Source organism: Oncorhynchus keta, chromosome 34 (assembly GCF_023373465.1).
Source record: "Oncorhynchus keta strain PuntledgeMale-10-30-2019 chromosome 34, Oket_V2, whole genome shotgun sequence".
NCBI lineage: Eukaryota > Metazoa > Chordata > Actinopteri > Salmoniformes > Salmonidae > Oncorhynchus > Oncorhynchus keta.
This window is the reverse complement of record NC_068454.1, coordinates 52,591,107-52,619,030: the sequence shown is the minus strand read 5'-3', so window position 1 is coordinate 52,619,030 and position 27,924 is coordinate 52,591,107. Positions and strand designations below refer to the sequence as shown.

At 44.7% G+C, this 27,924-nt stretch overlaps 1 protein-coding gene across 1 annotated transcript; it reads right to left on the bottom strand.

The window, feature by feature from the left end:
• On the bottom strand, nt 1-20,696 carry LOC118367571 (uncharacterized). The gene is made up of 8 exons (XM_052494065.1): nt 20,470-20,696; nt 20,099-20,209; nt 19,731-19,824; nt 19,103-19,288; nt 9,378-9,501; nt 6,150-6,319; nt 715-885; nt 1-549 (listed from the first exon to the last, which is right to left on the bottom strand). Exons 2-8 carry the CDS (start codon nt 20,176-20,178, stop codon nt 286-288), a joined length of 1,089 nt encoding a protein of 362 aa, XP_052350025.1. The 5' UTR covers nt 20,179-20,209; nt 20,470-20,696; the 3' UTR covers nt 1-285.
• Between the last annotated feature and the right edge of the window lie 7,228 nt (nt 20,697-27,924).

The following is a 27,924-nucleotide window of genomic DNA, read 5'->3' as shown; positions in this document are numbered from 1 at the left end:
TTTTATAAACCTTTACAACTTTGGCAGCAAGAGTCAAAACAGGAGGTGGTTATTGAGAATTGTGCAGAATTATTTATTTTCTAAACAAAAACGTTTTTGTGTAAGAGTGTGAGAATGTTTTTTTATTCATAAACCTCATCCTCTTTATTAAGGCTAATGTAGAAAATGTCTTTCTCCCGCTCTCACATTTAGGCAAATGTAAACACACAGATCCCATAGTTCTCTTTACAGTCTCTGTTGGACCAGGTCTGAGAGATAATGATGTTTCAACTGTGCCCCTTGCCCTCACTGGCCGGTGCCCCTGCTCTGCCCCTGCCCACGGTCTGCCCTGCGTGCCGTTGCTCTGCTGGTTCGGAGAAGATCCGTAAGGGGCATCTCTCGGACGTCCACGGCGACATCATGCAATAGCTGTGTCCTTTTTTGAGGTGGTGAGGACCTGGTGACTCCGCCCACACTGTCACGGAGTTTATGCATCATCCCAGGAGGCTCTACCCCCACCACTGGTCCTGACCCCAGGAAGTTCTGCAGGGCAATGTCTGCCCATCTTAACTGGAAGAGACAAACAAACAGCAAACTCAAACATGATGGCAGAAATAACACACACAAAACACAATGAGCTGTATTGAGGATCATTAACCCATGCAGACAACTAACAAATAGACAGAAGACAGCGAACGCAGAATAAATACTGTATTGTCTCTGGTAGTCAGTCACCTGTGGAGACTGATTCCCTGTAATGGACTTATAGAGAAACCAGTTGGTCTTCACATTATCCCTGAGAGTGTTCCACATGAGCTTTAGGTGGGAGTGGAGGTCTGCTCCATCAGTATCATCCAGATCCAGAACATTGAAGGACTGCACCGGATGATGAACCAGTTCGGAATTCTAAAAGATAAAAAAATAGACACATCCCAAACATGAGACATGGTGGTAAATAAATGAAAGAAATTCAGAATCCAGGGAGATCTTACTGATATACTTCGATAGAATGAAGTGTTATTCAAACACTCACATAAACTCTAAGTGCACTGATGGATTTCAGTTCCTTCTAACGTCATTTGTGAAAATAAAAGCCCAGAGGGGGTAAGAACAACTGCAAAACTATAAAAATCACAGAGACCTAGAAACTAGAAACTAAACTAAATAACCTAGAAACTACAGTAAATGCCATCATACCTTGTTTTTGGAATAGTAGAAAATATGAGTCCAATATACAGTGGTGTAAAGAACTTAATAATTAAGTAAAAATACTTTAAAGTAAGTAAAGTACTTTTTTGGGGGGTATCTGTACTTTACAGTGTATATTTTTGACAACTTTTACTTCACTACATTCCTAAAGACAATTATGTGCTTTTTACTCCATACATTTTCCCTGACACCCAAAAGTACTCATTACATTTTGAATGCTGGTGGAGGACAGAAAAATGGTCCAATTCACACACTTATCAAGAGCACATCCCTGGTCATCCTTACTGCCTCTGATCTGGTGGACTCACTAAACACATGTTTCGTTTGTAAATGATTTCAGAGTGTTGGAGTGTGCAACTGGCTATCTGTAAATAAATAAATAACTAGCGCAGTCTGCTTTGCTTAATATAAGGAATTTAAAATTATTTATACTTGTACTTTTGATACGTAAGCATATTTGAGCAATTACATTTACTTTGATACTTCAGTATATTTAAAACCAAATACTCTTAGACTTTTATTCAAGTAGTATGTTAATGGGTGACTTTCACTTGAGTAATTTTCTATTACGGAATCTTTTACTTTTACTCAAGTATGACAATTAGGTACTTTTCCACCACTGCCAAAATAGGCTAAATAGACTGTGTGAGCACAGGGGGGAAATCGGACTGAACATAAAATCATAGGAATGTTTGAACTCTAAAGTCAAGCACATCACTCCCATCTGAAATATTAGTTTTAAGATCATCTCTTCTGATTTAAAAATGAATATCTGTCGGCAAAGGTTGGTGAATGTGATATTTGGGTAAAACAAATATGTTGTCGAGGTGGAGGATTTGAACCGGAAAGTTCATAGTGGGTCTGTAGTCGGGAGGCACTGAATCTGCGGATTCCGCTGCTTCACATTTAGCCAAATATGTTCATTCAACTAGAAATGGTTATTTTTACCTAAACAAAACACTGTGGAGCTACTTACACACAGTGCTTTAAACATGCAATGTTTTCGCCATACATATTTGAAATACATACATTGTGCATTTATACAATCATTATTATTCACCATGTTCTCACCTGGAATTTGAACTCACAACCTCATGGTTCATGGAATGCTGTGAACCAAGAGGTGGGGAGTTCAAATCCCAGGTGAGGACATGTTGAATACGAGTTACTGTATAAATGAACATGCACAATGCAATTGTTGTATGTAAGTGCCTCCCGAGTGGCGCAGTGGTCTAAGGCACTGACTTGCAGTGCTTGCTGTATCACTAGAGGTCCAGGCTCTGTCGCAGCCGACCGCAACTGGGAGACCCATGTAGCGGCACACAATTGTCCCGGTTAGGGGAGGGTTTGGCTGGCAGGAATGTCCTTGTTCCATTGCGCTCTAGCGATTCCTGGAGCGGGCCGGGGTGCAGTGCATGCTGACATGGTCAACAGGTGTACGGTTTTTCCTCCGACACATTGGTGCTTCTGGGTTAAGCGGGCAGTGTGGCTTGGCTGGGTTGTGTTTTTGGAGGATGCACGGCTCTCGACCTTCGCCTCCCCTGAGTCTGTGAGGGAATTGCAGTGATGGGACAAGACTGTAACTACCAATATTAATACCATGAAATTGGGGTGAATAAAGGGTAAAAAAGATAGGTAAAAAAGCACTGTGTGTAACTAACTGTACTGAACTAAATTATAAATGCAACATGTAAAGTGAAAGCTGAAATAGAAGATCCCAGAAATGATCCAAATGCACAAAAATCTTATTTCTCTAAAATGTTGTTCACAATTTTGCTTACATCCCTGTTTAGTGCAAACAAAATGCCACAGAAGTCTCAAGTTTTGAGGAGGCATGTTGACTACAGGAATGTCCACCAGAGCTGTTGCCAGATAATTGAATGTCAATTGCTCTACCATAAGCCACTTCCAACATCGTTTTAAAGAATTTAGCAGTATGTCCAGCTGGCCTCACAACCTCAGACCACGCGCAACCACGCCAGCTCAGGACTTCCACATCCGGCTTCTTCACCTGCAGGATTGTCTGAGACCAGTCACCCGGACAGCTGATGAAATTGTGGGTTTGCAGAACCGATGAATTTCTGGCATGCTGGAGAAGGGTGTTTTTCACAGATGAATCCCAGTTTCAACTGTCCGGGCAGATGGCAGACAGCGTAGCACGTATGGCGTCGTGTCAGCAAGCAGTTTGTTGATGTCAACATTGTGAAGAGAGTGCCCCATGGTGGCAGTGGGGTTATGGTATGGGCAGGCATAAGCTATGGACAACAAACACAATTGCATTTGATCAATGGCAATTTGAATGCACAGAGACACTGTGACGAGATCCTGAGGCCCATTGTCTTGCCATTCATCCGCCACCATCACCTAATGTCTCAGCATCTGCATCACAAGGATCTGTACACAATTCCTGGAAGCTGAAAACGTCCCAGTTCTTCCATGGCCTGCATACTCACCAGACATGTCAGCCATTGAGCACGTTGGGGATGCTCTGGAACGACCTGTACGACAGCGTGTTCCAGTTCCCACCAATATCCAGCAACTTCACACAGCCATTGAAGAGGAGTGGGACAACATTCCACAGGCCACAATCAACAGCCTGATCAACTTCATGCTAAGGAGATGTGTCGCACTGAATTAGGTAAATAGTGGTAACACCAGATACGGACTTGTTTTCTGATCCATGCCCCTACCTTTTTTAAAGGTATCTGTGACCAACAGATGCATACAGTATCTGTATTCCCAGTCATGTGAAATCCATGGATTAGGGCCTAATTCATTTATTTCCTTTATGTAAACTGTAACTTAGTAAAATCTTTGAAATTTATGCATTTTGCATTAATATTTCTGTTCAGTTTAGTTCCACAGGCATTATTTTGGTAAAATTCCACACAAACAAACATCTAGTTGAATGAACATTAGAGACAAATGGAGTAAACACATACTTTTATGTTGGCAGACATTTTGCCAAAGTTTTCTCATGTTGGAGCTAAGTTTGGGCCCACCAAAACTTACTGCTCACTTACATTCATGTAACTTAATACTATTTAGTTGAAACACCTAGATTCTACCTTTGACTGGGTTTTCAAGATAAGTAAAGGCTCCAAAAAAACCTCTCTACATACTTTCTTTCACTCTCCCTTCAAACCCCCCTTCCATTAGAGGAAGCTGACAGAGATGTTTCTTAGAACCGTCCCTCCCCCACTGTCACCATGGGACAGTAGAGGTCCCCTCCCTAACGGATCAAACAAAGGACATCATTTGTAGGCCAAGTCCTTTTCTGAGCCCCCTCTCCTCAGCTCCGCATACCAATCCAATACAGCCCAAGGAGAAAACGTCAGCGCTAGCGTTTGGGCCGGGGGTTAGAAGGTCTGTTTACTCTCCGTCAAGCATCGATTTATCCTTTTCTCCAATTTATTTCTCCTCCACGCCTCTGCGATCCATTCAGTTCTGCCTCTGGGGGGGAACAACCCCAGGAAATACATTGTCTTCCCAAGTGAACAGGCCCACAACGTAGCCGAACACTGACACAGCTCATCTAGAACACAGATAGACAACATGGGCCATCTACACTGACTGACTATCTACGACGTACACTACCATTCAAAAGTTTGGGGTCACTTAGAAACGTCCTTGTTTCTGAAAGAAAAGCACATTATTTGTCCACTAAAATAACATCAAATTGATCAGAAATACAGTGTAGACATTGTTAATGTTGTAAATGACTATTGTAGCTGGAAACTCCACATTTTTTTAAATGGAATATCTACATAGGAGTACAGAGGCCCATTATCAGCAACCATCACTCCTGTGTTCCAATGGCACATTGTGTTAGCTAATCCAAGTTTATAATAAAAAAAAGGCTAATTGATCATTAGAAAACCCTTTTGCAATCATGTTGGCACAGCTGAAAACTGTTGTTCTGATTAAAGAAGCAATGAAACTGGCCTTCTTTAGACTAGTTGAGTATCTGGAGCATCAAGATCGATTATAGGCTCAAAATAGCTTTCTTCTGAAAGTCGTCAGTCTATGTTCTGAGAAATGAAGGCTATTCCATGCGAGAAATTGCCTAGAAACTAAAGATCTCGTACAACACTGTGTACTACTCCTATCACAGAACAGCGCAAACTGACTTTAAACAGAAAAGAAAGAGGAATGGGAGGCCCCGGTGCAAGAGGACAAGTACATTAGATTGTCTAGTTTGAGAAACAGACGCCTCACAAGCCCTCAACTGGCAGGTTCATTAAATAGTAGCTGAAAAACACTAATCTCAACATCAACTGTGAAGAGTTGACTTAAACCTATGGTTGTCTCCCACTGTGACGACCTCCCTACAGAAAGGCATGAAAGCGGTAAAGACACCTGGTAAAGCGTTGGGCGGTTAACCGAAAAGTTGCTGGTTTTGAATCCCTCAAGGGCCCTCGAGCAAGGCAGTTAACCCCCAACAACGACTGCTCCCTGGGCGCCGATGACGTCGATTAAGGCAATTCCCTGCACCTCTCTGATTCAGAGGGGTTGAGTTGAATGCATTCAATTGTACAACTGACTAGGTATCCCCTTTCAAGTACATTGCCTTTGAATAATAAACAGTGCAATCAACTGGCCTAATATTATAATGTATATTTAGTAAATTATGGTAATCATGAACCGCCAACATACAAAACAACATTCAAAGTGAGGTAATCATGAACCACACAACACATTTACACCTGAAGTTGATCAATGCAGATTTGTGGGAAATTGAAATCCAGTGATTTATTGTAATAGTAAATCAATGTGTGTGATGTGTGTGTATAGTTAACACACTTGTAGAACAGGGTGCACAAGTGTGTGTGTGTGTGTGTGTGTGTGTGTGTGTGTGTGTGTGTGTGTGTGTGTGTGTGTGTGTGTGTGTATGTGTGAGAGGGATTGTATGTATGTGCCAGTGTGTGCAAATGTGTGTGTGTGCCCGTGGTGCAGTATACCTTGCGTTGGCGCGGGACGGGGATGTCATCAGTGCCCACCTTCCTGTCTCTCTCTAGCTCAAAGGCCCTCTGGATCAGGTCCTGAGGTGGGTACCTGTCCCGAACATACAACCCCGCCCGAGGGACATGGTGGTATGCCCCCATGGACAAAAAACTCTGCAGGGGCTCTTCTAAGAGAGGGAGGGGAAAAGAACATCATTATGTTATATGTGTGCTTATATTTGTGTGTGTGAGTGTGTGAGTGAGTGAGAGAGATAGTATGTTTGTGTGCGTGCCTATAAAATAAACACACAAACATACATGGGTGCAAGAACGTAAGACTATAGGGTACAGGGTATGAGACTGATTGTCTGTATGCATATGAACGCGACAGACGCTAGAGATTGTGTGAATTCAGTTAAAGATTCGGCCCTTGCTGTTCTCAGGTGCACCGTTTTATCCTGGCTTGTTTTGTCCAGATTTAATTGTTTTTTTTATTGGGGAAAAAAAAGAAGACAACAAGGCGTTCCGACACAGCGGAGGCAGCGTCTAATGGAGAGAGTGTAACTGTGAATGGAGACATTCATCTGGAGACGTGGCCCATGAATCGCTCTGCACAATGCCCAGCGCCAGGATGCTCAGATCACCATTGCTCACACACACACACACACACACACACACACACACACACACACACACACACACACACACACACACACACACACACACACACACACACACACACACACACACACACACACACACACACACACACACACACACACACACACACATACACAAACGCGCACACACAAGCGTGCACGCAGGCAGACAGACACACGCCTGACGCAGTGCACACACGGATGCTCAGATCACCACTGTTCAGGGGAGGAGGGTAATCACACCTCCACAGAGACAGAGAGAGCAGGGAGAGGAGAGGGGGAGGAGGAGAAGACAGACAGAGACAGGAGGAGGAGGAGGAGAGGAGCTGGAGGGAAGGAGAAGAGGAAGGCAGACTAGAAGAGGAGGAGGAGGGGGAGAAGGAGAGAAGAGGCTTGAGAGACAGGGGAGGATTAGATAAGAAGAGAGGGGAGAGTGGTGAAATTGATGTTTCCTACCATTTGATTTGGGTGAGAGAACCCAGGAGGCACATCAGATAGAGAGCCAGTGCCTATACGACACACACACACACACACACACACACACACACACACACACACACACACACACACACACACACACACACACACACACACACACACACACACACACACAAGAATAACATAACAGACTGAAGCCTTAAAGACACACAAAAAAACATATAGTAAGCTATTTTATAAACAGGCAAAGAAGAACAAACATATTTAAACAGCTTACAAATGCAGTAAACCAATAAACAGTAAAGCCCCCCCCCACACACACACTAGCGCAAATCTGCTACTATAGAGGAGCATCAAGGACAAACAACTCAATTAAACACACCGTCCCTGTTCAATTACTGCCACATAATCACAGCAATTGACTTTCACTTACAGCACACATCGTGCACACGAGTGAAACACACCAGAAACACACAGACAGCACAATCACAAAGACACCTAGCTGGTTTCATCCTACACATTGATGTGCGCAACAAAATACCTGTTGTCTTGATGCAGCAGCATACTGTGCAGAGGGAAAACACACACAAAGTATGGCTATATTGAGTGGCACTGACTAATAGTTAACTATACCTAATGATGGCTGTAATGATGACCTACTGTAGCATCTTCAACACCAGAAATCTCATCGAGATGGAAACCCCACAAATTCACTGCAAAATTGCAATTCTATGATATGGTGATGGGAATTGACCATATCTCCCTCCCCTCCCCCTCCCTCCCTCCCTCCCTCCCTCCCTCCCTCCCTCCCTCCCTCCCTCCCTCCCTCCCTCCCTCCCTCCCTCCCTCCCTCCCTCCCTCCCTCCCTCCCTCCCTCCCTCCCTCCCTCCACTGGTTCATCTGAGATTGGATATCTGAGTATCTGTGCCTTTGTGTGTGTGTTCATAAAAGTGTGTTTTCAGTCTGCATGTGTTTTTGCGCAGGCAGATCGCTCAAGAGTCTATTCATGTCCTGGGAACGTCAGAAAATACCTTCAGAATCAGCCACTAGGGGCAACAGTGAGCGCTATTATCATCAAAGAGGCTTGGGTTTTGCTAGGGTATTGTGAATGAGGGTAGTGGATAGGCACAATCCCATGACTGGATTGGAAGGTTGCATGTTTGATCCCATTGCTGGACACTCGTTTTTTATTTTTTTTATTTAACCTTATCCCAAACCTTAACCCTTACCTTAACCATTCGGAATGACTGCCTAAACGTAACATTTTAACCCTATCAAAAACCTTAACCTTCTAAATTTGACATTTGGAGCAACTTCGAAATTTGACGTTTTGAGAAACGTGGATAAATGTCTAATTCTGCAGTGAGACGGAGAGCTCGTTGTGTTTGCGTTCCCAGTTCAAAGTGTGTCTTCACACGGAGAGCAGATGGACTAACAGCGTGAACTACAACTAGATCCAGGAATGAAGAGCTGGATAGAGAGAGTGAGGAGGGAGGAAGGGAGAGAGGAGGAACCAAAGAGGAGGTGGGCTATGAAACGGCTTTACGTGTCTCTGTCACAGCACCAGCTCCTACCTCTTAAACACGGCCCCCTGGCCTGCCCGGCCTGGTGTGTGTGCCTGTACAGTATGCGTGTGTGTGTGTGTGTGTGTGTGTGTGTGTGTGTGTGTGTGTGTGTGTGTGTGTGTGTGTGTGTGTGTGTGTGCGTGTGTGCACGTGCGCGCGTGCGTGTGCGTGTGTGTGTGTGTGAGGGCACAGGGGAGCTGACACACACTGAGGAGGGGGGCACCAGGCTTCTGCCGGGGTCACTCAGTAATTACACATCAGACTTCCCCTGGTCACCACCTGCCGCCGCTGCCAAGAGAAATGGTTGCAGTTATCACAGAGGGGAGGAGGGAGGGGAGAGGTTGAAGAGACGAATAAGTGGGACAGAGACATACTGTAGAACTGACTTCACTACAGTTACTGTACAGCATTGGGGAAATGGGAGTGGACTCACAGTTTTGGTACGAGGAGAGGGAGACTTTCCTGATGGGTGATATAGAGAGGAGACAGACGGACGGAAGAAAGAAAGAACGAACAGAAAAATGGACAGACGGACGGACAGACAGAGTGACGCGCACACATACACAAACACAGATGCCTCGTACCGTGCAGGCTCCTGTGTGGGTTGTAGGTGCCGTAGAGGAGAAGTGTGACACTGAGGATGGCCCCCGCTGCCTCCTCTGAGCTAACCCTGACACAGCGGCCCACTGTCCCCTTGTTGTCTGTCACCTGGGGGGCCCGGGACACAGCACTGTTACACACACACACACACACACACACACCCTGACTGTATACAGTCAAACTAATAGCAACACTTTACACACAGTTAATACAGAATTTATACAGAATGTATACTGAACACAAATATAACATGCAACAATGTCAAATATTTACAGTTCAATGAAGGAAATCAGCTAATTGAAATAAATAAATTAGCCTCTAATCTATGGATTTTACATGACTGGGCACGGGCACAGCCATGGGTGGGCCTGGGAGGACATAGGCCCACCCACTGGGGAGCCAGGCCAAGCCAATTATATTTCGTTTTTCATCACAAATGGGCTTTATTACAGACAGAAATACTCCTCAAAACTTCACATTTTAGAGTGGCCATTTATTGTCAAGGTGCACCTGTTTAATGATCATGCTGTTTAATCAGTTTCTTGATATGCCACACCTGTCAGGCGGATTGATTATCTTGGCAAAGGAGAAAAACTCACTTACATGGATGTCAACAAATTTGTGCGCAACATTTAAGAGAAATAAGGTTTGTGTGCATCTGGACAAATGTGGGGATATTTATTCCGGCTCATGAATCATGGGACCAACACTTTACATGTTGTGTTTATATTTTAGTTTACTTTAGTTTAAGTCAGAAGTTTAGATACATCTTAGCCAAATACATTTCAACTCAGTTTTTCACAATTCCTGACATTTAATCCTAGTAAAGATTCCCTGTCTATGGTCAGTTAGGATCACCACTTTATTTTGAGAACGTAAAATGTCAGAATAATAGCAGAGAGAATGATTTATTTAATATTTGATTTCTTTCATCACATTCCCAGTGGGTCAGAAGTTTACATACACTCAATTAGTATTTGGTTGCATTGCCATTAAATTGTTTAAATTGGGTCAAAAGTTTCGGGTAGCCTTCCACAAGCTTCCCACAATAAGTTGGGTGAATTCTGGTCCATTCCTCCTGACAGAGCTGTTGTAACTGAGTCAGGTTTGTAGGCCTCATTGCTCGCACACGCTTTTTCAGTTCTGCCCACAAATTTTCTATAGGATTGAGGTCAGGGCTTTGTCATGGCCACTCCAATACCTTGACTTTGTGTCCTTTAAGCCATTTTGCCACAACTTTGGAAGTATGCTTGGGGGTCAATGTTCATTTGGAAGACCCATTTGTGACCAAGCTTTAATTTCCTGACTGATGTCTTGAGCTATTGCTTCAATATATAACCATCTAATTTCCCTCCCTCATGATGCTATCTATTTTGTGAAGTGCACCAGTCCCTCCTGCAGCAAAGCACCCCCACAGCATGATGCTGCCACCCCCGTGCTTCAAGGTTGGGATGGTGTTCTTCGGCTTGCAAGCCTCCCCCTTTTTCCTCCAAACATAACGATGGTCAATATGGCCAAACAGTTCTATTTTTGTTTCTTCAGACTAGAGGACATTTCTCCAAAAAGTAGAATCTTTGTCCCCATGTGCAGTTGCAAACCATAGTCTGTTTTTTTACTGGCGGTTTTGGAGCAGTGGCTTCTTCCTTGCTGAGTGGCCTTTCAGGTCATGTCGATATAGGACTCATTTTACTGTGGATATAGATACTTTTGCACCTGCTTCCTCCAGCATCTTCACAAGGTCCTTTGCTGTTGTTCTAGAATTGATTTACACATTTTGCACCAAAGTACATTCATCTCAAGTAGACAGAACGCACCTCCTTCCTGAGCGGTATGACGGCTGCATGGTCCCATGGTGTTTATACTTGCATACTGTTGTTTGTAAAGATGAACGTGGTACCTTCAGGCGTTTGGAAATTGCTCCCAAGGATGAACCAGACTTATGGAGGTCAACAATTTATTAAATGTTTTTCTGAGGTCTTCAGAGGGCTGATTTCTTTTGATTTTCCTATGATGTCAAGCAAAGAGGCACTGAGTTTGAAGGTAGACCTTGAAATACATCCACAGGTACACCTCCAAATGATTAAATTATGTCAATTGGCCTATTAGAAGCTTCTAAAGCCATGACATCATTTTCTGGAATTTTCCAAGCTGTTTAAAAGGCACAGTCAACATAGTGTATGTAAACTTCTGACCCACTGGAATTGCGATACAGTGAATTATACGTGAAATAATCTGTCTGTAAACAATTGTTGGAAAAATTACTTGTGTCATGAACATAGCAGATGTTCTAACTGACTTGCCAAAAGGATAGTTTGTTAACAAGACATTTATGGAGTGGTTGAAAAACTAGTTTTAATGACTCCAACTTTAGTGTATATAAACTTCTGACTTCAACTGTAAATACAGCATTTCTTTGCAGTATTTCGTTTGATATCTTTACAGAATTTCTATAATCTAAATCTTAATAGACCTTGTTATATACACCGTAACACTCTGTCAATGTGTGTATAGAATACACGTGTAATGTACTGGGCTCTAGGGCAACAATAAGTCAAACACTCAAACAGTCCAACACAGTATAGCCCAGTCCATTTGTGTGGCATTGGCCACACTGGCCGTGTGAATGAATGTTGACAGCGTGTGTGTGCTTGTTGAGTGAGTATGTGAGGGGAACAGAGACCATTCCCAGCAGCCCCCAGCTGAGCACAGCATTGATTTGTTGTTGGTAAACAAACAGTGTGATGCCACAGGTGGGTCGATAGCCGGCCGTCCATGGCTGAGAGGAGAGAGAGGAGACCATGCTCTAATGTAGAGCTGGTTCGCAACCTGACACCAATAGTCTCACAGGTGAAATGGAATGCCGAATTCCAATCAGGCCAATTACATTTCAATTTGAATTACATTAAATTCTATTCAATTCACTTTAATTTCATTGACAGGGCACTTCATGTGTGACTTTATGCGAAACATACTATAACATCACAATCATAGATCGTGCGTATATGGAACTATGATTTGATGATTTATAGGCGATGATCAAGTATATCTGATTGGTTTGTTTGTTTGTCTGTCTGTGTCTCATGAGAGATTCTTTGTTGGATTTACTTTAAATACCAATTGTCATAATCCCCTGTTGTCCGGACAAATGTAATGGGACTAGTATTTCTACTTATATATATATATATATTTTAAATGTGAAATTGCACTTTGAGTTGTATATGTAAGAGATTAAAAAAAGAGAGACAATACAGAGTGAGAAACAGATGGGCTACATTATAAGAAACAAAGGCACCTATAGGGCCAGATTTCCGCCTTTCTTACACATGTCTTTTCTACACACAGAATCTTGATTCTCATGGTCTGAGAGTTCTTTAGTTGCCTTTTGGCAAACTCCAAGCTGGTTGCCTTGTGCCTTTTACCGAGGAGTGGCTTCCGTCTGGCCACTCTATCATAAAGTTCTGATTGGTGGAGTGCTGCAGAGATGTTTGTTTTTCTGGAAGGTTGTCCCATCTCCACAGACGAACTCTGGAGCTCTGTAAGCGTGGCCATCGGGTTCTTGGTCATCTTCCTTATCAAGGCCCTTCTCCCACTATTGCTCAGTTTTGCCTGGCAGTCAGCTCTAGGAAGAGTTTTGGTGGTTCCAAACTTCTTCCATTTAAGAATGATTGAGGGCTCTGTGTTCTTGGGGCCTTCAATGCTGCAGAAATGTTTTGGTACCCTTCCCCACATCTGTGCCTCGACACAATCCTGTCTCGGAGCTCTACGGACAATTCCTTCGTCCTCATGGCTTTTTCCCTCATGGTCAGTTGTGGGACCTTATATAGAATTTACCACAGGTGTGGGACCTTCAATTGAATTTACCACAGGTGGACTCCAATCAAGTTGTAGAAACATTTCAAGGATGATCAATGGAAACAGGATGCACCTGAGCTCAATTTCGTGTCTCATAGCAAAGGGTTTGATTACTTATGTAAATAAGGTATTTCTGATTATTATTTCTAATAAACGGGCAAAAATATCTAAAAACCTGTTTTTGCTTTGTCATTACGGGGTATTGTTTGTAGCTTGATGAGGAAAACATTAAATTTGATCCATTTTAGAATGAGGCTGTAAAGTAACAAAATGTGGAAAAAGTGAAGGGGTCTGAATCTTAAGCCATCCCTTTAAATACGATGTTTTATCGACAGACTCGAATATATCGAGAGAACGGGTTCAGAATATTAGGGAAAGAAATCTAAATATATGCATATTTGGTGAGGAAAGTATATGTGAATCATGAAAATCATTAAAAAAAACAGATTTGACGTGGTTTGACGAGCCTTAATGCACGAAGGAACGAAACAGTGGCTTGATTCATTTTGAATATTGCCACATTCAGTTCTTTAACCCATGGTAATGTTGGAAGATTAGTGTACATAGCATTAAAATAGGGAGAATAGTGTGCTATAGTAGGCAATACCCTCGTCTACTGCCTGCATCAACCATGGAACAGTGTAATAACACAGCCAAGTATTGTGCCATGCATCGGGTTCCAACTGTTGTGGCGTGGTCTGCGCTTCACTCCAAAACTATTAAATTTACTTACATGTCTTTCTTTATATCATCAACTGCTACTAATGATCCTCAGCAACAAGCACATGGCCGTGAAGGCTTGTGCAGTGGAAACAAATGCCATTAAATGAAACAATGTAAATAAATAGAATGATAAAGTAGGCTATACCTGCTAAAGGGAACTAGCAGTGATTTGTCAGTTTAATATGCGTTCTTATTAGGCCTACTGAAGGTCGATACTGATAGTGGCTAATACTGTGTTTAACATGATAACTGCAGGATGGCACAGCATTTCAGAAACTTTACCGTGGGAAAGTTGATATGTTGATATGCTTCAGTTTGATGCATATGACTGATTTCACATTTGAAATCAGTCTTCCTGATTTCAGATTTCAGTTCTTCCTTCCTTCCTTCCTTCTTCCTTTTCCAAGCTGTTTAAAGGGACAGTCAACTTAGTATATGTAAACTTCTGGCCCACTGGAATTCTGATATAATGAATTATAAGTGAAATAATCTGTCTGTTAACAATTGTTGGAAAAATGATTTGTGTCATGCACAAAGTACATGTCCTAACCAACTTGCCAAAACTATAGTTTGTTAACAAGAAATTTGTGGAGTGGTTGAAAAACAAGTTTTAATGACTCCAACCTAAGTGTATGTAAACTTCCAACTTCCAACTGCATATACAGATAAAGTGTGTGATTGAGTAAAAGAGAGAGAGGGAGAGAGGGGGAGGAGAGAGAGAGTGCTGTGGAAGATGCCAGCAGAAGTCTTGCTGGGCTTACATATGTAAAGCAACGGGGGCCCAGCAGTGTGTGAGACTGGAGGTTCTGGCTGAACCTGAGCTTCTCTTTGCTCCCTCTACTGCATCAATCATCCAAAACAGGGCCATGGTGGCCGCTCAGCAAGCTGGGAGCACCACGCACGCATGCATGTACGCACGCACACACAAACACACACACAAAGACATACACACACCTGCATGTACGCACGCACACACAAACACACACACAAACACACACACACACACATATGCATGTACGCACTCACACACACACAAACACACACACACATGCATGTACGCATGCACACACACACACAAACACACACACACACATGCATGTACGCACGCACGCACACACACACACACAAACACACACACAAACACACACACCCACACCCACAAACACACACACACACAAAATAACAACACACATAGACATGCCACAAATGCATACACACAAATACACACGCAAGTGCGAGCACATATACACAAACACTCAGTGGTACCCTATGCCCACAGGGTTCCCTCGGCCCCAACCATCTGCGATGCGGTGCCAACACACACAGTGGGCGATATTCACATGGAGGGCCGCTCCCCCCTAAAAATAAATAGAAATGCCCACAAAGGGGCGGTTGGATCGCTTGATCTCCCCAAACTCATTATACATGGAAATGCATGCAAATGCATGCACCTTTAGAAATCCACCTTGGGCCAGAGTGAGTGTTTATGTGCTTGCGAAAATTAATGTGTATTTGAATGTATTTTGCAGTACATGTATCTACTTTCTAACTGTTTGTATGCCATGTGTGTTTACGTGGGAGTTCTCTGGGTTCTTTTGGGGGCATAGAAGGAGGGAATTCAGATGTGCCACCTGGGATTGTATTAGTATATTCAGTGCCTTAGGAAAGTATTCAGACCCCTTGACTTTTTCCACATTTTGTTATGTTACATACAGCCTTATTATAAAAATTGATAAAATTGATTGTTTTCCTCATCAATCTACACACAATACCCCATAATGACAAAGCAATAACTGTTTTTTAGACATTTTTGCACAATTATAAAAATAAAAACAGAAATACCTTATTTATTTAGCATTCAGACCCTTTGCTATGAGAATCGAAACTGAGCTCAGATGCATCCTGTTTCCATTCATCATCCTTGAGATGTTTCTACAACTTGATTGGAGTCCACCTGTGGTAAATTAAATTGATTGGACATGATTTGAAAAGGCACACACCTGTCTATACAAGGTCCCACTGTTGACAGAGCATGTCAGAGCAAAAACCAAGCCATGAGGTCAAAGGAATTGTCCGTAGAGCTCTGAGACAGGATTGTCTCGAGGCACAAATCTGGGGAAGGGTACCAACAAATGTCTGCAGCATTGAAGGTCCTAAGAACACAGTGGCCTCCATCATTCTTAAATGCAAGAAGTTTGGAACCACCAAAACCGGCCAAACTGACCAATCGGGGGAGAAGGGCCTTGGTCAGGGAGGTGGCCAAGAACCTGATGGTCACTCTGACAGAGCTCTAAAGTTCCTCTGTGGTTCCTCTGTGGTACTCTCTGCAGCACTCCGCCAATCAGAACACTATTTTCTGGTTTGATGAAACCAAGATTGAACTCTTTGGCCTGAATACCAAGAGTCACATCTGGAGTAAATTTGGCACCATCCCTACGGTGCAACATGGTGGTGGCAGCATCATGCTATGGGGATGTTTTTCAGTGGCAGGGACTGGGAGATGAAAACCTGCTCCAGAGCGCACAGGACCTCAGACTGGGGCCATGGTTCACCTTCCAACAGGACAACGACCCTGAGCACACAGCCAAGACAATGCAGGAGTGACTTCGGGACAAGTCTCTGAATGTCTTTGAGTGGCCAGCCAGAGCGCGGACATGAACCCGATAAAACATCTCTGGAGAGACCTGAAAATAGTTGTGCAGTGACGCTTCCCATCCAACCTGACAGAGCTTGAGAGAATCTGCAGAGAAGAATGGCAGAAACTCCCCAAATACAGGTGTGCCAGGCTTGTAGCGTTATACCCAACAAGACTCGATGCTGTAATCGCTGCAAAGGTGCTTCAACAAAGTGCTGAGTAAAGTGTCTGAAAGCGTATATGTATATGTGATATTTCAGTTTGACATTTTTTATAAACGAGCAAAAATGTCTAAAAACCTGTTTTTGCTTTGTCATTACGGGGTATTGTGTGTAGATTGATGAGGGAAATCATCAATCTACAAAAAAACAAGGCTGTAAACGTAACAAAATGTGGAAAAAGTCCAGGGGTCTGAATACTTTCCGAAGGCACAGTACATCATCCGTCAGTCATGCCCGCCACACTGCTCTAGGCAAAACACACTATTTCTCCTGCAGTTAGTTCTCTATCCAGCTCTTTCCAGTCTACTGGGAATAGGGATCTCTCCTCTAAAACCTCTAAAGCCGAGCCATAGTGCAATGATGCCATGCTACCATGCCATCCGTGTGGGCACCAGGGGCTGTGGTGTGCTGAGTGGGCAGAGAGGGGGCAGTTGTGAGCCAGAGGAGGTTGAGCAGTGGTGTGTGTGTGTGTGTGTGTGTCTCCATGGGTACTACTCTTTATTGTCGTAGAAACCAACAATAAACAAAGCAATTGGGTCTAAATTGTCATACTGTACTTTTCATTTCCTATGTGATGTTACCTCAGTTTCACACTGCAGAAGGGCAACAGTGTTCTATTGAGCAGGGATATATTCATGTACACTAATATTCCCACTCCAGTGTAAACAAACCAGCCAGCTTCCTCTGGGCTATTACAGAGGCGGGTTAGAGACTGGGCGGGTTGAGAGAGAGAGAGAGAGAGAGAGAGAGAGAGAGAGAGAGAGAGAGAGAGAGAGAGAGAGAGAGAGAGAGAGAGAGAGAGAGAGAGAGAGAGAGAGAGAGAGATCAGAGAGAGAGAGAGAGAGAGAGAGAGAGAGAGAGAGAGAGAGAGAGAGAGAGAGAGAGAGAGAGAGAGAGAGAGAGAGAGAGAGAGAGAGAGAGAGAGAGAGAGAGAGAGAGAGAGAGCAGAAAATGAGAGATTACATTATAGAGTATATAGAGAGTGGAGACAGAAAAAGCGAGAGCTCAAAGAGAGAGTGAGGAGAGAGAGCGTGAGCTCAGAGAGAAAGAGAGCGAGAGAGAGAGTCTACCTTGTCTTACAGCGTTTACTGCCCTGCGGTGATATCCTTCAGCGTGCTGGAAGGTCACGGCGCAGAGCCTTCCTTTTTCTCTTTCAATTCCATCTGGCTCTTTCACCACCTTTGACAATTGTCATCATGACAAATCAATAAAGACTATCTCCAGTCCTGCCAGAAACACCCCTCCAGCCTCCTCCACCCCCTCCACTGTCCTTGAGTAAAACACTGATACAGGAGATAGCTGTGTTAAGTCCTCTCTAAGTCTGTGTGGTAAGGCATCCCTCTCTCTGTGGCCAAGTGTGTAGTGCAAGGTGTGCATTGCATTCATATTTGTGTTCATGTTTACTGTAAATGTGTGTGCATTGTTTGTGTGCTGAGTTAAGGTAAGTTGTTGCGTGTTGTGTGTGTGTGTGTGTATGCATACAAACATTATGTGTTGTCTGTCGGCTGATTTACAGTAAGCTGCTGTATGTTAAGGGTTGTGTTGTGTGCTGTGTGTGCTGATTAGCAGTGTGTTAAGCTGTGCCGAGCATCGACAGCTCCCAGTATTAATGCGTGTTGAGCACACTGTAGCCCGTGTGTCACTCTGCTGTGTTCTCTGTGTCTCCACAGCGTTGGGCCTGAGTAATTGGTCACAAAGGGGACAGTAAATCTGCAGGAGGATGTTAGTGTGTGCGTGTCTGTCTCTGTGTGTGTGTGTAGGGAGGGGGGGGTCCCCTTCCTCTTGCCAGCTTTTAAAAAATCTATAAACCTCCAACTGTTTACAAGACCTGATTCCCATTTGACCTACACACACACACACACAAACATGAACGCACGCACGCACGCAAACACACACTTAATGACCTCACCCATTTTGTCTCATCGTTGTCTGCATCGCACGACAGTCCGTCTGAAGTCTAATGGGTCATTCAGTGGAATGGACCAGGGATTCTTAATTTCCTTTCCATTTAGTCCCTTCCTCAATATCAAACATCACTCAGTAAATCCATCAACGTATTGCCGAGAGGAAAATATAGAAGGCTATTGTCGGATGAGACTGGGATGAACTGAGTCTAGTCTCCAAAAGTGTTCATTTAGCTAGATTCAAATTTCTATGAGCTCTGTCTTAGTGATGAATGTAACCCTTTCCAAGTTAAATGTCCACTGGTGAATTTGCTGTGTGAGGTGAATTGAAAGTTATTTTGTGGGTGTAAACATGGTAAAGGACTGTGGCTGACCTTGAGTGTCCAGACGCCGTGAGGGTGTTCCCCCCAGGACTGGACGCTCATCAGGGTCCAGTTCCTCAGGCCTGCGGCCGAGTCATCGTTGCTCCGCGTGGCCAGGAGCAGAGACACTGTGCCTGCCGGGGACGCTAGGGCTATGGAGAGGTCACCACGACACACACTGCTGAGACTCACCTTCACCTGGGGTTGTGTGTGTGTGAGTATGAGAGAGGATACAGACAGAGAGAGAGGTGGGGGAGTATTAGTTTTAGTATTAGATGAATGTCTTAAACAGATGAAGTGCACACCCACCCACCCCCCCATTCATCTCACACAGCACATCTGGTGTGACAATGTCACATCTGAGAGTGAGATGCTGCCGAGCTTAAAAAGACTGACAGCCTGCTCCTGTTTACAGCACATTCCCATGGCAACACATCCATCAATCAAACTTGCAGCGATGCCCTGACCAACGCTTTCTGCCAGGAGAAAGCAGCCAGAAACAAACCCCTTTTCAATTTGCATACTGACAGACACGCACGCACGCACACACATTCACATACACACACACACACTTCACTATTTCACACCCGGTTAGAGGGCGTGGTGTCTTGGTAATGACATTTGGACCTGTCTCTCTGACCTGCACATGCTCCAGTGTGTTGACCTCAGTGTCCGTCCCCAAGCAGCCTGCTGATTGGATGTTCACACTGACCTCTCCTCCAGAGGGCAGGATCCTTCAGAGAAACAATCACCATCACAACCATCCACACAGCTGTCAATCAAATGTCGACAACACACAAACCTGCTGCCAGAGACATCACCCGGCTGTTTTTAAATAATTTTGTTTTCTTTATTATTAAATTATTTTTAAATTCGTGTTGTCCCAAAGTACAGAAAACATCATCAAGTATAGACATCTTGTTGTCCCATATATCGATTCTTAGCCTTCCTGCCCCTCCTCTGCACCAATATGTTTTTTAAATGGATGCTGTAGCATTGTGACAGCACCTGATGGGGTCAAGAGTGACTTCCTGTGTGCACTTCCTGTGAGGGGCGACAGCCTGGAACTGTAAGGCCTGCTGCACCATCAGCCCTGCATCCAGAACCCCAAACCCATACCTGAGACCAGGGCAAACACATTGTTAGACAAGGACCATCTGTATCATCTGGTATATCACTTATATATTGCTTTTGTGTGTCCATGTGTACAGACACCAGTCAATCTTTGTCTGAGTAGATTTGATTCCAATGTGCTTTAATTGATGCAGCGTTATGTGGTGTATGTGGTGTGTGAATGTGCATGTTAAGGTGACTGTGAAAGCTTTTGTAGATGTGTGTGTCCTAAGTGCATTAGGAAATGCTCGTGGGTGTGGGTGCACCTGCTCTAATGGTTCCATACGAGGAGGAAACAAGTCATTTCCAGGAGGATGATGTTGTCCTCTGACACAATCACTTCCTATTCTGTCCGGGGAGAGAGAGGGCTGCTGTTGGCGCTCCTGGGATTGTGCTCGACGATTGATTCGGAACGATGTGCCGTTCATGGACTGTAATCAAGCCCCATTATTCAGTCTTTACCGTTACGATCAGACGGTCGCTACACAATGGCTTCCCCTTACACAGCGCTGCCTTATTCCCACCCACCTCTATCCCTCTGCCTCTCCTCCATTCCTCTTTACCTCTGTCCTCCGCCCATCTATCACTCTCTCCTACGCCCCTCTATCCTTCTCTCCCAGACTGCCTTCACACCAAACCCTCTCCCTCTGTCTCTCCTCCGTCTGTCTCTCCCCCGCTCGCTTCTCCATTCCTCTTTCCCTCTATCCTCCAACTCTCCATCCCTCTCTCCCAGAGACGAAGGCTATAATAATCACAGTTGTTAGGCCGAATGCTGCCCATAACGCTCCCACAACATTCCCAGTGGTAACCTCAGAGGGTGACAAAGAGCTCATAGTGTAATTAACATCGCTCCATCATTAATCTGCAATAAGTGAAAGTCATTAGTCTGGATGACGGGCCTCTCTCTACCTCTCTCTCTACCTCTCTCTCTCTCTCTCTACTCTCTCTCTCTCTACTCTCTCTCTCTCTACCTCTCTCTCTCTACCTCTCTCTCTACCTCTCTCTCTACCTCTCTCTCTCTCTCTCTCTCTCTCTCTCTACCTCTCTCTCTCTACCTCTCTCTCTACCTCTATATACCTCTCTCTACCCCTCTCTCTCTACCTCTCTCTCTACCTCTACCTCTCTCTCTCTCTCTTTCTTTCTCCATGTTTCCCCCTTCTCTCCTGCTCGGTGAAGTCAGGGAGAAGGAGAAGGAGCTGATTTATAAGTCAATCCGCTCTCTCTCACCCTCTCTCTCCACCACCATTTCCGTCACTGCAAGACAACAGAGAATGAGGACTGGCAGGGGGGTCCGGAGGACTTACTGACTTTTTTAACATGCGTAGCTGGTGGGCAAGGCGCTGTACCCCTCAGTTTCAACATTAGACACATCAGGAGCTTAGTGGAAGTGAAGGGGCATCAGTGGCAGGGGGAAGTAGGGTCTGAGAGCATGGCAGGGCACAGGTGGAGGGTGCTCTATAAGCTCCCAGTGCCAAAAATGTCAGAGGACCTCTCCCTCTCTCTATGAGGAGGTCTCATTAGTGAGACAAAAAGTCAAAGTCTCTGAAAGTCACCTTCTATTGATCATTTACATTTTCCAAGATATTTCTCCTCGTATAAAGGGATGTGCGCTCTGTCAGTTCATTGAGTGATTGGCCCAGTGACGGACGGTAATTTTGCTGCCCAATCTCCCCCTCTCGCACTCTCTCAATTCAATAAATGCTTTATTGGCATGAATGGATGGGTTGCCACTGTTGCCAAAGCAATCGATATGAAGTACTTAATCAATTAACAATCTTTCTCTCTCTCTTTACCCCCACATCTCTCTCAGCTCTGTCTATCTATCAGAGGGGGGCAGAGTTCCCCTTCTGTGTCTCCAAACAGCAACAAAAGGATTTAATGGACAGCATCTAATCCCACACTATCACCAGCACTGAGTCACCAACCACGACTCACCATTAGCCATGTAGAGATGCTACTGTTATAACGTGTACGCTAAGAATCGGGAAGCAAGTACAGGGAGTGAATTCAATAAATCACAGGTACATAGAACAAAACAAGAAACACGAGCAGCGTACAGACATGAAACAGAGTCAGTAACGCAAGGGGGGAAGAACAAAAAAAGGGAGTGACAGATATAGGGGAAGTAATCAGGAAGGGGATGGAGTCCAGGTGAGTCTCATGAAGCGCAGGTGCGCGTAATGATGGTGGCAGGTGTGAGTAATAATGAATAAACTGGCGATGTTGAGCGCCGGAGAGGGGGAGCGGGTAGAGACGTGTGACACTGTAGTCGTCTGGGACAAGATCATTTGGGTTCACTTGAATACTGTGGGCAATATTTATAAGATAGTTTAAGTTGAACTGTTTGAAAGTACTATCAGGTTTAATCTTTGATGTATGGCAAGTCAAATTCAAGATTGAAAAAAAAAAAACCCATTGATATCAAAGACCAATTGTGCTATTGTAGGCCTGTCTTCCATCCATCGTGTCCTAACACCACAGTGCGTGACTGTGTGAGCCGTGCTCTGCTCCTCCTCATAAAACAGAAAGTGTTAGCGAGCGGGGCTTGTCACCTCTCTCCTGTTTAGTGATTAAATATACCTTCCTCCCCCTTGCCCTGAACCTGGCACTGTGCAGCTATTAAATCCCAAGCTTCAATAGATCGATCAGGGTTGGCCCCAAATCCACAACCATAAAACTGAGCAGACATATATCTGATATCATATATCTATATCTAAAAAAAGCAGTAGGAAACAGGTTTACCCACTATAGGACATGATGAAAACGACATAGTTTATGTCCTGCCACGCCAATAAAATGCTACAGCTTGAACTGAGCTGAGTCTATTTCCAGAGAAACTCCCCACTCTGCCATCAGATGAGATCCCTCGACTAACAGGTGGGACAAAGTACACGGCATCGGAAGAATCACCTGACTATAACATAAAACCTGAGTAAAATGTGTTTTTCTTACCCTACATTTTCACTTATGCCAAACTTTATATACAGTCCATATATTTTCACCTTTCTTGAAATAAATGATTAATCAGCAACAACAGCGAAAAACATTGTTCCTATTGTGTAACCGTTTGCAATTATTTTACAAGTCTTTTACGAAAGGGTATGAATGCAAAACAAAGATCCCAAGAGCTAACATTAAACTAAACTTCAAAATCAACAGATATACCATATGCAGGCAAACTAGATATCCCTAGCCTCCAATAACAAAACAAGCATGTGACCCTGTGATTCTAATTGCGCTGTGTTCTAATAAACCATCTGGTTTTCCAGTCTGAGCCAAGCTGACGAATGAGTGACCATCTTCTGTCCACCCAGCACGGGGAATGTAAAATCCGGACCCCCTCCAGAACCTCTCCAGACCAGATTCTCTGCATCTCCTTTCACTCACCAGTGGAAACTTCTGCCCTCTCACAACTCTTCTGTTCTTTTATCTATTAGGACTCAGGCTCCTCCCCTCACAGTCTCTCCATGGCCCCTCTTTGCAACTGTCGAGGGAAACCTTTCATTTTTTTGTTTGTTCCCCAGACAGTCCTACCCAGGACAGAACCAGTCTCTGTTGACATTCACACCATCTGGTCGTGGCGGGGGGAGGTAAGTCCACATGCAGAATGTGAACTCGTCATGCACTTTGAGGTCTGACCCGTACTTTCCTCCTGCAGTCCGTGTCTAAGAAACATCGATACGGAAGCCTAATATAACTCCATCTATCATAACATGTAAAAACACAGAACTAATGACTGGTCGGGGACACAGTCCTCTTGGTCTCTTCCCCCTCTCTCTGCAGCGGGACACGCCACTAAATCCCCAATAGAAGTGTCTCTAAAGAATCACTCAAGCTGGACTAAGCAGCTGCCTTTGAGTTAGGTCATTTTCCCAGGAGCGCGGGAGAGTGGGGCATTGGCAGGGCCTCAGAAAAAGGACACCCATCTGTTCTCCCAGTGAAAAGGTTGGTGACACCTTCTGTGGTACCAACAACCTCTAATTAAGTGGCCAGGAACGCGCCAGCGGCAGACTATGTGATTGGGTGGGTTCGCCCCCCTGCTTATCGCCGCGGTGACACGGCGGGCCCCCACTCCTCACCCCACCTCCTCACCCTCCTCTCGCCCCCTCTCCCCCACACATCTGTCTATGTATGGCAGGTAACAATGACAAAACACCGGCAGTATTATAGGCTTGAACCGACTGCCGCACCGACTCTTTCAGATGTGGTTTACGAGATCATTTTTAAAATATTTTTTTTTTATCCGTATGTATCATGATTAACAGCAGTGTGTTTTTAATGCAGAATTGGAGGTCCTGACAAATCCCACGGTGATCAAACATCTCCCCGAGCCGTGCTACACACACATACGTTGATTTGATTAACATTGGACTTAAATGAAATAACAAATGGACTTACTCAAATTCCACCGATTTCCATCTCACTTACAGCCAACTACCTCTCTCCTGAAATGTTCCTAATTAGACTTATTAAGTAATTAAGACAAGAGGTCTTAATTAAATCGGTGCCACTGGGACCTACACAGCGCAAGGCCTTGCCATAAAACACTTTCCTCCTTTTGTTGGTTTAAATGTTAATTGTAAAGACACTCAATGCTATGTATTGGAATGAAATATTGAGGGTTTTCACAGGCTTTGTTCACATAGGTCCATAGCAGTATTTGAGACAAGAAAAGCTTTAAAAACACTAATCAAGCCAGCATTTGACACTCCCTTTAGGTTTCCTTTCAATGGCTTTTGGAGAATTATTAGACAAGTGTCCATCTGACAGTCAATTGCAGAGGCAACTATAAGTAGTGCCAAAACCCTCCTCCTGAAATGTCAAGTCAATTACCGTGCAAAGAGTTAAACGTTTAATGAAATATCTGTCAGGAGAAAATGAGGCGTTTGTCACAGGCCTTGGTACGGTCACTTCAGAGAGAGGGAGAAAGAGAGGGAGAGAGAGAGAGAGAGAGAGAGAGAGAGAGAGAGAGAGAGAGAGAGGCCATCCATCCATCCATCCATCCATCACTGGGCCTATCACTCAAAGAAGCGGGCGTGTAAACATCCCTTTATACAAGGAGACTTCTCTAGGAACATTTTAAGGATCAATAGCAGGTGACCTCATTCTTAGCATCCAACATATTTTGATTTGTCGCCTGAGTGCTATTCAAACACAAATTCAAAGTGGGTTTGAAGATGAAATTCTGGGGGACACTGTTGTTGGCCCCCGGTCCCTCTGAAGGATAGTGCCCTTGTGAGTGAGCATAGTGCTAAAAGCTTGGCGGAAGATTCCATTCAAAGTCCCAAGTGTTTTTCTTCTATTTTTTTTGCTGAGCAAAGTAACGAGTTTTTGATACCATAGATTAGAACCCATCTGCCATCTATAGTGTTGTACATGAGCATCAAACATAGTTGAATCTCTGCTTTTTAGTTTGTTAAAGCATCTGATAACCACAGTCATTGGTCTGATATGGAGTTGTGTGGGTTTTGTTTTTACCATGGGGCATTTGGGGTTCATTAGTCTATATAGAGATTCATATACTCTTGTTAGCAACTCTCTCCATCAGGCACTTTTTGGGAATTGAAACACTCGGGACAAAGTTATTGGGTGAATTTTTCTCCCTTGGTTACTGGTGCAACTCTAGGGCAGCCATATATCCGCAGATTCCTTTCGACTAATTGTGTGGTATCGCAAATGAACTCTGGATTGGGGAAAAAAACAGGCAACCTTATTTGGAAATTTCTTGTATTTTTCTCTCCCCTAGCAAAACATCAAAATTGCATGAATTATACATTAGTGGGGGTGGAGGGCACAGGGACCCTCTCGCCCGCGGCGCTGTGGGAGTGGGGTAGGGGTGCAGACGGCCGTCCGCACGCCCGCTGCACACCCCCGCCGAGAGAGAGCCCCCCCCCCCACAGGAAGTACAGCGCTCCACTTCCCCTGTCCCTCTGGGCACAGCTGTGTGTCACACACAAATCAAAACCAAATCAAAGTCTTTTGGTCGTGTACACAGTTTAGCAGATGTTATAGCAGGTGCAGCAAAATGCTTATGTTGCTAGCTTTTAACAATGCAGTAAAATGTCAAACAAGTACACAAATAATAAAACAGTTGAACATTTTAAATAATAATGTATGTAAAATAATAATGTAAGAATGCATCCAATCAACAACCCAAATAGCACTGTAACAGTAATCCAAATGCAATCTTCAGTATATGTATATACTTTACACCGGATGAATTTACACAAGATATACTAAGAATGATATGTACAGCTGTCACGATCATTATAAGGAGTGGACCAAGATGCAGCGTGGTATGTTTCCATCCTTTATTTTGGAATAGAAAACTTTAAACAACAAAACGAACAAACGAAACGTGACGCTAATATAATGCTCACAGGCATACATAGACAAGATCCCACAAAGCACAACGGGAAAATGGCTACCTAAATATGATCCCCAATCAGAGACAACGATAAACATCTGCCTCTGATTGGGAACCATACTAGGCCAACATAGAAATATAATTCACCAAGATAACCCACCCTTAAACCACACCCCGACCTAACCAACATAGAGAATAAAAGCTCTCTATGGTCAGGGTGTGACAGTACACTCCCCCAAAAGTGCGGAAACCTGGCCACAAAACCTGACTCAAAAGGGGAGGGTCTGGGTGGGCATCTACCGTCGGGGGCGGCTCTGGTGCGGGGCGAAGTACCCACTCCGCTCGTGGACATGTCATCGGAGGAACCGGACCGTGGCTCGTTGCCGGAAGAACCGGACCGTGTGTCAACGCGAGAGGAACCGGACCGTGAATCATCGCCGGATGCTCCAGACCGTGGATCGTCGCTGGGGGCGCCGGGCCGTGGATTGTCGATGGAGGAACCGGACCGTAGATCGTGGCCGGGGACTCCGGAACGTAGATTGTCGCCGAAGGCTCCGGACTGGGAACCCTCGTAGGAGGCTCCGGATTGAGAACCCCCACTGGACTGTGGAGGCGCACTGGAGGCCTGATGTGTGGGACCGGTACAGGTGGCACCAGGCTTATGACACGCACCTCAGGGCGAGTGCGGGGAGGAGGCACAGGACATACTGGACTGTGGAGGCGCACTGGAGACACAGGACGTATGGCAGGCGCAGGATACACTGGGCCGTGGAGTCTCACTGGAGGACTGGAGTGTAGAGCTGGCGCAACGCGCCCTGGCTGGATGCTCACTTTAGCCCAGCAAGTGCGAGGCGTTGGCACAGGACGCACTGGGCTGTGAAGGCGCACTGGCGACACAGTGCGAAGCAAGTGCGAGGAGCTGGCACAGAATGCACCGGGCTGTGGATGCGCACTGGAAACACATTGCGTATCTCCGCACAACATGGTGCCTGACTGGTCCCACGCCCCTCAAAGTGACTGTCTTGCTCCAGACACCAAAACATCCACTCTACCTCATCACTCCCCTCAACTATCTCACAATACTGCTCGCTCAGTTTATCCCAATATTCCTCTTCGCTCTCAGACTCGCCCCTCGGCTTCGCCCACCAACCAACCCGTGTGCTGCCTCTCGGGCTTCCGTCTTGGTCGTGAACTTCGGAGTCGCCATTGATCCTCCTGTGTCTGCTTCCATGAAAGGCTTTCGTCTCCTGCCATTATCTCCTCCCAAGTCCAGGATGTCTACTCCTCCTGGCCATGCTGCTTGGTCCCTTTGTGGTGGGATCTTCTGTCACAATCGTTATAAGGACCAAGATGC

Bases quoted from the DNA above. Each gene is read 5' to 3' on its own strand.
- LOC118367571 (XM_052494065.1), bottom strand. From the start codon at position 20,178: ATGGTGCAGCAGGCCTTACAGTTCCAGGCTGTCGCCCCTCACAGGAAG. The intron at 19,825-20,098 runs GTGCTGTCACAA...GTTTCTCTGAAG, and splicing joins GTCACTCTTGACCCCATCAG to GATCCTGCCCTCTGGAGGAG. The intron at 550-714 runs GTGACTGACTAC...TGTCTCTTCCAG, and splicing joins CAGGGAATCAGTCTCCACAG to TTAAGATGGGCAGACATTGC.